The sequence below is a fragment of the Engystomops pustulosus genome, chromosome 4 (assembly GCF_040894005.1).
Source record: "Engystomops pustulosus chromosome 4, aEngPut4.maternal, whole genome shotgun sequence".
NCBI lineage: Eukaryota > Metazoa > Chordata > Amphibia > Anura > Leptodactylidae > Engystomops > Engystomops pustulosus.
The window spans coordinates 176,219,792-176,235,270 of NC_092414.1; the positions used below are offsets into that span (position 1 = coordinate 176,219,792).

Below are 15,479 nucleotides of genomic sequence, written 5' to 3' on the forward strand. Positions count from 1 at the left end.
CTGTCTGTGTTTGCACCTTATCACTTAGGACTTTACCTTGTCATTCTCTATATTACATCTTTCATCATGTATACAAACTAGTTACCGTACTTGTTCCGAAGAAGAAGAAGAAATTAAATGAACACCAGGGGGCACCAAAACAAGTTTGTAACCACAATGTTTAGACATTTTTCTTCCATAATTTCAATTGAAAACTTTAACGAATTATGCCGATTTTCACACAGGCAAGTTTTTAAATGAAATGGGGAAGAGTAGCTGTGTAAGTTTTTTTTAAGTTGCCAAACAGTGGTCTCTGTATCATAATTGGTTGGCACTTTAACCACTTAAGGACTAGGTCATTTTGTTTTTTGCATTTTCATTTTTCACTCCCCTTCTTTCCTCTTTTTTTTTCACCCCCCCCATAAAAATCCATAACTTTTTGTTTCCATCTACCGGGCCGTATGAGGGCCTGCCATCTGCTTAACATATTGTCTTTCCTAGTGACAGTATTTCATATTCCATGCCATGTACTGGGAAGCTTGAAAAATTTCAAATGCAATGAAATGGTAGAAAAAACACATTTTTGCCATTTTCTTGTGCTCACTGTTTTTACTGCTCTCCAAATGACAGCTCTTCGGGTTGGTATGTTCACAGGCAATACCAAATCTGTATAGGTTTTTTTGTTTTAATAGATTTAAAAAGATTAAAACCTTCTTTCCAAAAGTTCATCATTTTGTCCTATTCTGAAACTAAAACCTTTTTTATACGTCGGTGTATGGACCCATATAAATGTGTTATTTGTTTGTGGGAGTCTGATCGCTAATGCAATACACTATATGAATATACAGATCGTTTATTACACAGCCTTCCTCCAGCAGGCTATGATGGAGAGTGTTAACTGGCAGCCATAGGAGACTCTCAGCTGTAATGGCAACCAATCATTAACCCCTGATGACATTGGGGGGGGGGGGGGGGGTGCTGATTGGCAGTAAAATGGCTGCGTCCATGTAAAGCTACTGTTTATGTGAAATGATTGGCTTTGACCACGGCAACTAACAGGGTAACTGCAATGACTGTTGCCAGCACTGACCACAGCAGTTAGCTGCGGGTGTCTGCTGTATAATACATCAGATACCAGGCCTGTATGTAGAGGGAACAGCCCATGAGCCATCTCCATATAGCCCTAACCTCTTTGTGACGTATGTTTACTATGGGCAGTGTTTAATGTATTCATATTCGAGGACAAGCTGAAAATTTATAATAAGTGCCAACTAGGGTGATGGGTTGTACCATAGTCTGCCATACAAGTTCAATATCCAGAATAGCGCCTTGAACCCTACTGGCATAAGGATATGTTTACAGGTAATTACGATCCCATAAACACAGAGGGCTGTTACTTTATCATGTACACAGATTTTTAGGAACTTAGTTTATATGTTTGTGAACTTGCTGTTCTGTTACTAAAGAGAAATACATTCATTGGAGGAGATTTAGCAGAAGTGTCTGAGAGCAGAATTGTTCTAGATGCCCATGGCTACCAATTACAGTCGGCTTTAGTTGCAGTTTCTAATATAATTGGTTGTCATAGGCAGCTAGAACTGTTTTGCTCTGACACTTCTGATAAATCTCCCCTATAGTCTCTTGTTACTTTCCTACTGCACATTAATGAGTCAGCGGTCACATTTCTCCACCATACATGGCTTCACGTTTTAATGGGATTAGTTGGCATCTTGCGTCACTTGTAGCTGATGCTACCTATGTCTGGTACACGTGGCTTCATTAAGCTTTTAGGCTGCTTACTACATCCGGAGAGTCCTAGATACCTGTTGGCTTCTTGTAAACATCTTCAGACATTTTGCTTCTATATATTGGCTCACTTGGAGATACTCAATCAGCTGCAGCAAGTTCTACTTCCCGGGGTATGTGTAACCATCATTCATATGTGTGTATATATAATATATTTATATATATTAAGTTATTGTTATAGTTCTTCTTGATCCATTTTATTATACTATATAGTAAACTAATTGCACTGATCCATGAACTAATATGTTACTTATCTGGACTGATTGCGAAGATACAAAGTCATATATTATCACAGAAATGTAGATCATCCTAAATTAATATTAGTGTTCATTTCATGTCTTTCAGCTAATGCATTCGATTTATATGTATGATTTTTACATCAATTACAGAAAATGTGATTTGTAAATTATTATTTTTTTTTTTGTATGAGGTTAGTCTGTGAGTCACAGAAAGTGTAGTCTGACCACAGTGCTGGGGATGGGACTCAGTGCATCATAATGAGATATGAGGCATGCGGTCCAAATTTTTATTATGATTATAGTTCAGTGCTGCTCATTCCAAGGGACTCCTTACATCATATTTCAGTATGATGCAAGGAGTCCCTTCCCCAGCACTGTGGTCAATCAGTGATTCATAGACCCATCATGGCAGTGTGAAATAGCCACCCTGCCTTATACTACCCACAGCTGCATTCACAATTCTGCTAGTTGTTACAGGCATCGGCTTGCCTCTAAGCATACCCCTCTAAGCTCATTCCCACATAATTTAGAGTTTTTTTTTTTTTTTTTTTTTTTTATATACACTTGATATTCCTTTAAAGACTAAATGTGCTGGAAAGCAGATCACGCAAGACTTTTACCTCAGAAGAAGCAGAATTGGTAAAGCGACTTGGAATGAGAGTAAGCGAAGTGTCCCCGTGACACAATAGGATAAGGTTGTTTGATAAGGGTAAGGCCCTTACACATGAGCGAGTCTGATGCGTCCAACGTATCATACTCGCAGCTTTTGCTGGCTGAAATGTCCGACCCGAATCCTGACAACCAGAACCGACATTCTGAGTTCTGGAAACTGCATCGTGTGATGCATGTTGGAAGCATCACACTCACAAGTGTGTGTGAGGGATTTCCATCATGGAAGAGAATAGTCCCCATCCACCAATTGTTTAATATAAAAACCATTGCTAAAATGTGAACTGAGATTTATTATTTTCTTGGTAATATGGCGATTTCCGGTGACTTGTAGACAAAATGGGGGTCATTTACTAAGGGCCTGATTCACGTTTTTTCCGACGTGTTACCCGAATATTTCTGATTTGCGCCGATTTTCCCTGTATTGCCCCGGGATTTTGGCGCACGCGATCAGATTATGGTGCAACGCCTCCGGCATGCACGCAACGGAAATGGGGGGTGGCGTGGCCCAAGGAAAACCCGACGGATTCGGAAAAACCGCCGCATTTTTTAAAAAAAATTGTCGCTGGACTCGTGCTTACCTTCACCCAGGATGGCTCGGTGAACTTCAGTGCGTTCCGATGGTCTTCAGTGCAGCGGCGACACCTGGTGGACGTCGGAGGTACTGCCCTAGTGAATCCCGGCCGGACCCGAATCCACCGCACAGAACGCACCGCTGGATCGCGAATGGACGGGGTAAGTAACTCTGCCCCACTGTGTCCCAACCAGGGACAATAGGACCTTAGATGACTATATGTGCAGGTTGTACCAGTCCAAACCTAGAAATATTCAACTAAACTGACATGCAGCGTTCTGTTCAGCAGTTCTACGCTCAGTCCGATAAATCCTACACATGGATCAAGTGATAGTGATGTAATAGTATGAAACCTGTTAAGAAATGACTATTAAATAAGCTAATGATATGGCATCTTATATCTGTGCCTGGTTACCCAATCTGTACATGTAATATGAATTGAGCCCTGGCGTAAGTGACCAGATCAGAATCTGATTGTCAATGACTTGTAACACAGCCTGGAGAATCTAGGATAATGTTCTCTATTATTTCCAAAATATGTCACTGCTCATAACCATCTCGGGTGTATAACACTAGAAACCACCTGTCCATGTTGTCCATGTTTGGGTGAAATATTACACTATGCTAACAGCCGGTCAGAGGCAAAAAGGTAAAGAAAAATCTCACACTGACGTCTTATTGCTATGGTGGGGATGGGGACAACATGTCCATTTCGCTCCTTTAGCCCACTGGTGTACAATGAATGATGGGGTCTGGTGTCCTAAATTTTAGAGGTTCAGCCTCTAGCAGAATAGCTCTGACTATGTCTTATTTCATTTACCTTATGCCCAATAGTAATAATTACGTGGAAAAGACATGTATAGGATTAGAAAAAACTGGTTGCTTTCTTCCAAAAACATTCTCAAACCTGTTCACAGCCTTTGTCTAATTTTGCAGCTCAGCACCTTACACTTTAAGTTATTTGAGCTGCAATACCATACACAACCTGTAAGCATATGCGGCGCTGTTAATGGAAGAAAGCATCCATTATTTCTTATTTAGCCTCCAATCTCTTTCTAATCTGTGTTCAGGAAACATTAACATATTTTGTTAGAATCTGAATTCCTCAGTTTGGTAAGTGTCTCCGCATACTGAGCTTTGGTTGTCATTGTCTAGGTCTCTCCTATTCGGAGACTCCTTTTGGAATGAGTGTTCTGGATGACGTCCCATTCAAATTGTATGATGGATTCACCCCTTTCCCCTCACCCGACGAAAGTAAAAGCCACCTCTCAAATGTTAATGTTCCCGACTGCAGCGATATACTAATGTGTACTGTGGTGAGTAATCGGCTATTACTGCCATGTACCAGTCCAATGCGTTTATATCAGGGGATGTTATTAACAGATCATAGCTATTTTACCAAAGTATAGAAAGGCAGACAAGGAGAGACCAAATAGCGCTCATAGGGTAGTATTGCTGTGGTAACCAATATAGAAGGAGAATTGAAATGAGGCTCACCAGATTAAGATGTGCTAGATTAGGCACAAATTTATTTCGGTAGCTTGGTCTTAGGGTGCGGTCACACGTTGCAGTTAAAACTGCATCACAATTAGTTTTGAGTTGGTTTTAGGTGCAGTTTTGTCAATTTCACAGGTGAAAGACATGAACTGAACGAGTGAATTTGATTTTGGAGGCGAAAGCTGTTCCACAAATGTCATTCACCTGTTGATTTGATGTCTTTCACTTCTTAAAATAAGTAATACCACCTAAAACCAACCCAAAACTAATTGCAATGCAGTTTTAACTGCAACGTGTGACCGCACCCTCAATAAAAGTGCCCCCCCCCCCTTAGGCCGGGGTCATTAAGACACAGTTTCCACACTGGTCTGGATTCCGATTGAATAGATATAGTAGGACTGTCAGAGGTGGCGCACACAGATATTGGGACGATCATGTAGGTTGTAGTTAAAAAATCTTTTATTTGGTATCTCGGGAACACAAAGCGTTTCGGAGTCAACCACGACTCCTTTATCAAGTGAGAAGATACTGCAGTGTGGGTGAAGGGTTAATGACCCAGAGTTGTCCTCTAAGCTCAGTAGTTGACTCCAAAACGCGTTATGTTCCTGAGATACCAAATAAAATTATTTTTTAACTACATACTTCGTGATTGTCTGACTACCTGCGTGCGCCACCTCCGGCAGTCCTACTATATCTATTTTACCAAAGTTGTGGAGGGGGAATGGACTACTATACCTGGAAGAACATGGGTATTATGGACAAGTGCTGGTTTGGGGATTCCACTGCTGAACTATTGGCAAGATTGGCCTTGCTACTTATCTTTTCCATTCATAGCAAAAATAAGAAGCTGACACTGGCTCAGTTTGAATTCAATGGGAGGTAGATTAAATAAAAAACAGCTAAAAAAAAGCCATATGTGAACTAGCCCCTAGACGTTTCATTAGCTGAAATGTAGATCCATGTGTTAAAATTTATTTCAAAGACCTAGTGCATGGGCACAAAACACATAACTACATAAGACTAAATGTATACCCTGCCCTAGTGCCCATTAATGGTAATACGATTGAGGCTTTATTTTCAAAGTTGTGCGGTTATTGAGAGCTACAGCAGGGCCAGGCCTCTACCACTTGTGGGTGACACATTCTGCTTAGTTGCGTGTTTTGCCCCTTCATTTATATATACTTTTTATTATCCATAATCTTCCTGCTCTCCAAGGAGAGAGGTCTAGGGAACATATAGTGCTTTTTGTAATTTGTAAAAATTAAACCAATGACAAGATTATCATTGTCAAGTTTTCAGTACGGTCTAGTCATGCAAACGGGAACTATCAGTGACTGGATGTGTTGAATTCCTTATTTTACCTGAGGTCTCTGATATCCTCTGTCCTTATTTTCAATATTGGTTTAAGGCAATCTGCCATCAAAATCTATCATTATAAACCAGGGACACTTACTCATAGATCCGGGCACTGTGACTGTGATAATCTTCTTATAGTTGTCATCCATGGCCTCCTTTCTTCTAAAATCAACTTTTAAAATTATACTAATGAGCCAGAAAGGCTATGAGCATTGTTACCTGAGCACAGCAGGCCCTCCCCTGCTTCATGAGCACTTCCCCCTCCATCATTCTGCTGTAATTTCACTTCATGGGATGGGGGGAAATGCTGATGCATAGTGTAACTGCCTGTGAAGCTACAGCATGGAGGGTCACTGGTAATACCCCCCAAAGCCTTTCCGGATCATTAGCATGGTATTAAAAGTTGACTTTTAAAAGAAAGAGGCCATGAATAACAAATATAAGAATATTACCACAGTCACAGTGCCTGGATTTATGAGTAAGTGTCCCTGGTTGATCACAATGGATTTTGACGGTGGATTTTCTTTAAAGAAAAAAATTGTTGGAAATGTTTCTACTTATTATTTGGATTTGTTAAAATTCTACTCTTCTTTTTCTTCAGCACAATTTTTCTGTCGAGAGGAAAGTTCTAGACTGGGTCGAAAAAATGTACAATCGAAAAGACCCCATGTCCAGTGTCAGACCCACTGCACCTCCTTACTGGATGGTGCATGAACGGAAAGGGGTGTCCTCGAATAGATTATACAGTCCCCAACTACCTTCTTTACCCATGAGGAGGTGTAGAAGCCTGAGCTCCTCAGATGTGAACAATGGTCGTTCACGAAGCAGCTGTGGAGGGGAAAACATGGAGAAGGAGAGAATCTTTGAGGAGGATGGGTACTCTGAGGATGATGAGTACTCTTCATCAGAGGAAAGTGAGAGAGAGGCTCGGCAAAGAGAAGCAAGGACACGTTTGTGTAAAAGCCCTCAGCCACAGTGGTCGAACAGACCACGGACTTCTCCAGTGCTTCCCAGCCCACCCCCCAGATGCTGCTGCTCTCATATTGAGTCTCCTCCATCCCATATGAAAAGGAGAAAAGCCGTTACTCCATCACATGTCACTAAGAATGAGCAGGAGGCCACAAGTAAAAGAATGACAACTCTGCACCCACAGAAGGGAAATCCTGAATCCAGAGGCCATCCCCAAAGTCAACATCAACCAAGCAACTGCTGCGGGCACCACTTGAGTCCAACACCTCCTCCACGTCCTACCTGCTGCTGCTCCAAGAGACCCTACAGCGCAGGCAGCATTCCTCCAATACGCTGCCACAAACCAACCTATATGGTAAAACATATACTTAAGGTGATATTCTCACCTATTTTACTAAACTTAACAAACAATGGCTGTATTTTTGGATTTTACTCATTAGTCCGTGCGCCCTTTCTATAAACCCGCAGCCGCACCCACTATTACATCACATGTCAGTAAGGGGGCAAATGGATAAGGCAGAGGGGGCACCATTCTATATCTTGCCTCAGGCAGCATAGAGTTTAAGTTCATTCCATACTGGTTCACCTTTATTGTTTTACATGGAGATAGTATTATATCATGTTTTGGCAAGTAGCCCAGATGGACCTGCTCAAAAAAATGGGATTGAGCTTTAGTACTAGGCATAGCCACAACCATGTATCCTATTCTTTACCGTTGTGATGACCAGCAGAGGTGTTAGAATACAGACATCCTTCCCTAGATTAAGTATTGATGGCTAATCATAGTGATCATTGGCTATAATGAGACACCCTAATGGGACAATATCAAAGTTTGTTTTACCTCTACTAAGGTAACCAACCTCCTTAAGCCTCAGGGGACCCTGTTAGCAATCATGGACTTCGGAAGTAACATCTAAATCAAGGCTGCACTAGACCTATGGGTGAAGAGGATAAGTCATAGGGAATGGCCCATATCTGCTTAACTTCAATTTTGGTCCAAAGCAGCTACACATCATAAAACTCCTACAAATACAAGTAGATTATGATTCTGTAATTCAGCAACCTTATAGGATTTCTATAACATTAAAGACATCTAATTGCCTATCCCTTGGTCAAGCTACAAGTTACAGGCATCCTGTATAGCACTTTTATGGGAATTTAGTATTTCCTTCTTTTATACCGCCAGTCTCTCAATCCATATTCCTGCCTTCCACCTACAAGAAGGAGCCATTCTGACCACTCAGGTGATGTCCTCTTAGCTCTTAGTCAAGAAGAGCGCGACGTCATTGAGGCGGTGACATCTATGGGCTACCCGCTTCGTAGAGCGATGATTGCGATGCAGAAAATGGGAGGACAAAGCCTGGAACAGGTAATTGTCATGTTTTACCCCCTTCCCCAATAATTGGTCAATGCAACAACTAATAATAATGCAGCAACAAGTTATAATATGAATAATAATAATCTAAATGCTGTAGCTATTCATTATCACTAAGTGCACGTTTTTAAAGTTGCTTTTTTTCTGTCTCCAATTTACAGTCCTGGCGCCATGACCTTCTCCTGGCCCAACTTCCAGACCTTTTAATATTCCATTAACCATTTATTTGTCATCACTTGTGTGCTCTATTTTTTCTGCAGCAGATTTATTCTCTACTAGAATAGACTATAACTATTAGATGTCATCTGTCAGAACACCAAGAAACTCCAAAAATAGCCCTGTCTAGGACGACTGGAACCTATTGTTGACCGGTTATACTGATAAATGAACTGTGGCCGGTTTACTGCATGACGCCGCAACCAGCCTAGAACTTAACCTTTCTGTATCCGCTGGATACATTCTATACATGTCTCATACAGAGAGCGATGGCCACACAAATACTTAGGCACATGTCAACTAGAATGAAACATTACCCAGATATAATGTGAATGACCCTCTTTGACCCTAGGAATATATTGGTTATCTGGCTTTTTGAAAGGCTGTTAAAGGATTTGTCTGAAGCAAAGCAGGAAGGATTCAGAATTGATTCCGAGCCTGAAAAACTTCAGATTCATACCGAGTCTATGAACTAAATCTGTAATCTTATTTTGCACATTACCAGGTTCTAGGTTACCTGGGGGCCACTGACCGTCTCTGTAAACTTGGATATGAAGAAGCCCAAGTGGAAGAAGCAATGGAAATGTTCCAGAATTCTGAAATAAAGGTAAATTAATTCTACTAATATTCACACAGGACCCCTTATTCATGGGTGTTATTCTCGTATACTGGTGGATTTTCATAGCTGAGACCTGTACCTTTTGATAATTTCGACCAATATCACAGTTTATTAAGAATTCTGCAATTTTAAAGTTATTAGGTCTATATTCACAGCATTAATAGGGGATGAGCCCCCAAAATCATTTTCTCTTCTAGACCCAAGTAGCCACAATCTGACACTGTCTCTATTTTATAAAAGTTAAATCGGAGTCATGGAGAAGTTATACACAGAGAAGTCATGCAATACATTCTTCTAAATACATATTGCAATGTATTCATGGTCAAATGGGTGAAAGTTTTCATTTTATCCATGAAACTAAATGGTTAACATTACAATGCAGCAACTATTCCTAGAATAATATATAAATCTGCATAGCACATTTAAGTGAATAATAGGGATATAATAGATTACAGTCATTTTCTCTCTGCTTGGTGTCAATGGTCTGCGTTGTCCCGATCCTGCATTGCAGTTTTGTACGATGACAAGTCTGGGAAAACTTTTCATTTCCTGTGTGTATGAAGCCAAATCAGAGATCAGACAGAGACTGTGAGAAAGTCCCCAGCCCTCATATAGGGTCAGAGTATCATATGGGCCTCACTATGTATCATCAGCGCCCAGGGTGTAACGCTATGTAGCATATACTGACAGCTCCGCTCACTAATATTATAATTCATGTCCCCTGAGTATTTAGGTATTTTGTCACTCAAAGTTTAACTGAGTAGAACTATTTTCTTCATGTCCTAGTTACAAAATGTAAATGTCTTTTCATTCATTGTCATACACAATAATGAACGGCTGCAGATTCCATATAACTATTCGCTGGATGACTACATCCATGCCGATGTAGTCAGGTCTCATCTTTCTAGTCTAGCATTTAAAAGAATGGTTACATGGATCATATATTATATAGTGATTCATGTACCTCTATTCACACAAGACCACAGTGAAGTTTCAGTCCCTAGGATCTGAGACTTTTGGCTCAAGATTTTAGGGACTTTGCTGTGGTCTTGTGTGAAAAAAGGTACAATGTTTTTTGTTTGAAATCTTGGAGTGCTGCCATTTTTTAGTTGCTGCTTGTTGGATAGATTAAGGCCTCTTTCACACTGCTGTTGTGGGGACGTGTATCCGGCCATAGATGGCTATGGCACCCAGTTGCTGTACGGTGCATGCACAGGTGTGTCTCCGTACCATACTATGCACAAGAAAATTGCGCTCCATGCTAGACCAAAAAAAATATGGTCTAGGTGAACTACTAACTCACCGTCTGCTGGACGGAAAGTCACGGATGGCCCAAGGAAAAATGGTACAAGCACAAGCAGTACATCACAAACTTGTATCTGCACGTCGTTGTAGCCGGTAGTCGGCAAAAGGACTAAGGGAGGGCAACTTTTAATTCAAGGGGTTTTCAATTGTAGACTATTTATGACATATCCACAGGAATTATGACATATCATGTGGATGTGTCATAAATACTCTATGTGGGAACCCACCGAAGTAGAGGATATACTCTGACTGCTTTATTCAGATGATCTGTAAGTAGGCAGTAAATTTCCAAATTTCTTTTGTCATTGTATTTGTGCACATAGACAAGATACAGGCTGAACGATCCTATATAGTAAATCCAGCACATTTGATAAATGAAAGTATTTATTGGCTGCAGTCCCCCTGAGAATGATTGGTGTTCTCATATACTATATACCGTAAGTCTAAATTTATGGGAAAAACAAGCTAATTACTTGTTTGCATAATAAAACAGTGAGATAATTGTATTTCTGTAACTCTGTAAAAAACTCTACTTTATTGGAGGCTGAGTCATATACTTGGTATTTTTCTGGGTTTGTTATTAGAAGCGGAATTAACATATAAAGAGTCCATCAATCAGGAAAATCATTACAGCTAACACCAAGGACATTCGCCAAGGTGGGACCTACTCTGATATTTGGGAAATGGTGAAGGGGTCTGGCAATCCTGGCACAACTCAGTGTAAACATTTCCAGTTAAAGGCCAGCCAAACAGTTGATGGTTAAATCATACTCAAAAAGTTTAACCTTTTCACGAGCAAAGTAGTTCCTTCGATCTGAGATGGGTATCTGCTATCTTGGCTGAGAAGGAGTTAATCCCTACGTTCTCTGTCCTCATCTTGATTTAATATGTTCTACAATAAAGTGGATAAATTGTCTGAAATCTTTCCAGGCTTTTTACTGGGGGTCTTAAAATAGTGTGCAAGGGCAGGGGGTAGTGGGAGGGGGGTAGGTTGGGCCATGTTCAAATATGAGGGAAAGCTTCCATCTAAGAGTTGAATGTCTTAAGATGGAAATAACTGAGGATATAGAGCAGGGCTCCCTGCAGCGCAGCGTTTGTTATCTGTACCTGATGTTTTTAAGATTTAGCATTATCCAGGTTGTAGTTGTAGGGTGGACTTGGATGGAAATGCTAGTAAACATGTGCATAAGCAATCTATACTAAATAGGTGATCCTATCCATACATAGATTTCTCAAAAGTGATCTGCCCCAGCCATCAGCTGCCCGTAGCAGGTCTGACTTAGGCTGCATTCACACACACGTATGGGGGACGTATATATATGCCCGTCGTATATACGGCCGATATATGGCCGATATACGTCCCCCATACACTTCTATGGGCTCACGGCCCTGTACAGGAGCGGTACGGTGCAGCACACGTGCCCGTAGAAAGATAGGACATGTCCTATCTTTCTATGTGATACGGCGCTGTGCGCTGTATAGTCCTATGGAGAGGGGCAGATGAGCAGCGCTCATCCCCTGCTCCTCTCCGCAGCGCTGATGTATGCCCGCCGTACTACGGTACGGCGGGCATACATTGTCTAAATGTAGCCTTAGTTTCAGGGGAAGCCAAGGAGACTACAGATTTCCTCTTGCACCTGGAAATTTAGTAATACATGGCATGGGATCAACTGTATTGGCAGGGGTGTAATTAGGAGAGGCATGGCCCATAGCAGATTTCTGATTGAGGTCCCCTTCCTGCTTAAATATATACATATTACACTTATATGTACCCATACAGTATATGTATAACATATACTGTCTTTACTCATACATGCATATTTATACAATCACATACACACAACACATACACACATACAGTGCCATATACAGACATACAGCATATATACACACGCAGCATATACACACCAAATACACATAGGGACACATTTACCCAGGTTTTGTTATAGCTTTTACCATGATCACAATCTCAGCACTGAATCTTATGCAGATTGTGTCCTTATCCACATAGTACTACGTTGTACATCGCCACAGAAGGTGGTGTTGATATACAATCAGGTCAGATTAAGTTTCATAGCGCATAAATAAATGAACGTGGAAGTGGAGGCCCTTGAATACCCAACACTACCCATGCCAAATTGCTGGATATATGTGATATTTGTGTAATTGGACCTGAGCTGATTCTGAAATATCCCCCCCTATGTTGTTTGCAGGCTGCAGAATATCTCCGGCTTTTACTTCAGTTCCATGACATGGGGTTCCAACAAGAAGACATCAAAGAAGTTCTTCTAATTTATGATAACCATAGGGACCAGTCCTTGGAAGAACTCATGATGAGAGCGCAATGACATCCGGACATCCTGCTAATGGACTGTAGACTAAGAACCGACAGAAGAGAATCAGATACCTGTAATGCTGTAGTCAGAATATATGTCAGCTAGGTCTCTCTTTCTATGTGCACCCTTATTAGCAGAAATTCTCTTGCAGGAATCAGGATATCAATGGTAAACTGTTAGAATAGAGAAACAATTTCAGATCATGAGAGTCCAACTTTGGGCACATATGCCAGTCACATGTGTCTATAGCGCAGCATATTGCACTTTCATTTCATCCATTCGAATGGGAAGTAGCAGCAATGCTCTGCACAGTGGCTACTTTAAAAAGGACATTAATGGGGTGCCAAGAGTAGGTGCAATGAGCGGGATTGCTTTTTAAGTTCAGATGTGTCTCACGCGACCCTTACATGTGGTTGCCAATCCAGCAAATCATTAGTGTATCATAGGGATAGGATATGAATTGATAGATTTTAGGGTATTGATGGATTGACGACCATGCATCCAATCTGGAAAATTGACACCCCTACCTACTAGCTATGGCGGTGGTGATTGGCCAGCCTCTGGCCATTCACAGCCATGGCTGTCAATCTGCCAATACCCCAAAAATAAATCAATTCATATCCCATCCCTATGATACACTAATGATTTCAGATTATTGTTAAATAAGGGGGGCACAATTAGTTGTTGGCTGGAAGGTGGGCACGATTAGAGGAAACTTTAAAGGTGCAGTTTATGTAATGTGGCATCCATAACTTTGCATATTTTGTACGTTAGAAGTGGATATTGCATGGCATCCATATCCAGGCACAGTTAGTAAGCACCTCCCAGAACTGTTCTAATTGTTCATGTCAACCAATCAGAGTTCAGCTTTCATTTTCCTGCAGCTGTTTATAACATTAAAAGTGAACTCTGATTGGTTTCCATAGGCAACTAGAACAGTTTTGCTTCAGCCACTTCTGATAAATTTCCCCCAATATGTAGCTGTACACAATTAGTGTAGGCACTCAATGGCACCTTAGAAGTGAGGACATAACAGGCCCCCTTTACCAGAATGATGGCTTTTTTATTCTTTATTTCCTTCACCACAAACCCTGGGTGATTATTAGGACAGTTCCCCTTAGGCAATAGATCCAATTATAGACAATCCATTTATTATTTTCAGATGTGTGGGGTTTATTTTGAAAGGATGAGAATTTATTTTTGGGTTTAGACAATTTTTTTATGAGCTTCCCAGATTGAAAACAGATGTTAATAGGAAAGACAATATCATGTGCCGAAAACTAGAAAGCTAATAGTGATGAAGAGATTCATGGGAGTGAACGGGGGAATATACACGATGTCATATGAAAAGTGGGATATTTGTAGCTAAGAGCCCATTCAGGCTGCATATAAAGATGTTAAGTTTTTTCGACCCATGTCCCAGCGCGACCATGGCTCATGGCTCATGGAGTATGAGTAAATTCTAACACTGTGAAATCCTGAACACTAAGCATCATGTGAGTGTGGGAAAGTAAAGCTGCGATCAGGCTGGCACACAACCCTTATGTCGGAATAGGCCTAATCAACACGAACTTGTGCCTTTTACCGTCAGTAAGCAAAGCAACGTAATCTGCTGGTTGCAGCCCATCTGAGAGCCGTCCATTAGAAATTACTACCAGCTCCACATAGACTGGCAAGAATGGGACCTGTCCGATCTTTTGCAGCATGGGTTGGCAAGTTCACGGGCCATTGATACCTCACACTGCATGCACCGTGGCATGAACATGCCCAATAGAAAGCAGTGGATGCTGGAGTTAGAAATGGTTTGTGTGGCTAGCTCACGGCCAAAGCATGAGTGTTCAATGTGTTATCCATGATTTTCAAAGATTTGCCACAGAGAATTATAGGGATTGATGTAAAATAAAACGGTTGTTCCATCAATAATAAAAATAATGTCTGACTTTGTTTTCTTATAATCCCTTTATAACCAGATGTCGCCATATTCCAAGAGCCATAACAGAAGAGCAAACTGCAAATAATGCAATGCTGAGTACTGAGGAAGCTGTGTGTGTACCAGTGATGGAATAGAACACACATATCAAGCACTAGGCCGTCAGAAAACCTCAATGAATTAATTTTATGTGGCCCTCAAGTATCCGTACAAATAAAAAACAGCTTTGGCTTTTACATGCAGTGGAGATAGGGCCAGATCTTTATTAAAGCTCCTACTACAGGTCCTACAACAGTCCTAGTACATAAAACGTATGTGCCATCCATCCATGGCAATCCCAGCATGGAATCCCAATTTGGGATGGATTAATCAATTGTAGAAAAATTTGTGGAATCCATATCTTTTTTTTTCTATTTCCTTGTTTTGACATTTTTATTGGTGGCTTTTTTGGGTTGTATATGATTTTTTATCCTCTAGGGAGGAATAATTCTGGAATTATTTTGTGCGGGTTAAGTGGGATAATTTCATAGTTCTAGCCATTACGCATGTAACAAGGCCAATTATGTTTTCATTTTCCAACCAAGAATTTTTTGAAAATGTATCATATGA

At 40.8% G+C, this 15,479-nt stretch overlaps 1 protein-coding gene across 7 annotated transcripts; it reads left to right on the forward strand.

Moving 5' to 3' along the window:
- The first annotated feature begins 990 nt into the window (after window positions 1–990).
- Window positions 991–15,106, forward strand: UBAP1L (ubiquitin associated protein 1 like). 7 transcript variants are annotated; one of them, XR_011855050.1, is made up of 7 exons: window positions 991–1,341; window positions 4,423–4,583; window positions 6,722–7,444; window positions 8,276–8,458; window positions 9,186–9,287; window positions 12,818–13,013; window positions 14,911–15,106. XR_011855050.1 is itself a non-coding variant. In XM_072148644.1 (7 exons), the coding sequence occupies exons 3-7, from the start codon at window positions 4,452–4,454 to the stop codon at window positions 12,950–12,952; spliced, it is 1,275 nt and encodes a 424-aa protein (XP_072004745.1). In that variant the 5' UTR covers window positions 992–1,341; window positions 2,606–2,684; window positions 4,423–4,451; the 3' UTR covers window positions 12,953–13,054. The 7 variants fall into 7 exon arrangements, 6 of the variants coding, with proteins under 6 accessions (XP_072004742.1, XP_072004745.1, XP_072004747.1 ...); XM_072148644.1 differs by lacking the exon at window positions 14,911–15,106 and adding an exon at window positions 2,606–2,684 and having other exon boundaries at window positions 992–1,341; window positions 12,818–13,054; XM_072148641.1 differs by lacking the exon at window positions 14,911–15,106 and having other exon boundaries at window positions 12,818–13,054.
- The last annotated feature ends 373 nt before the right edge of the window (window positions 15,107–15,479 follow it).

What these genes read in the sequence shown, in the direction of transcription:
- UBAP1L (XM_072148641.1), top strand. An exon ending in ATATACTAATGTGTACTGTG is followed by an intron (nt 4,584 to 6,721) that starts GTGAGTAATCGG and finishes CTTTTTCTTCAG; the next exon opens with CACAATTTTTCTGTCGAGAG. An exon ending in GCCACAAACCAACCTATATG is followed by an intron (nt 7,445 to 8,275) that starts GTAAAACATATA and finishes TTATACCGCCAG; the next exon opens with TCTCTCAATCCATATTCCTG.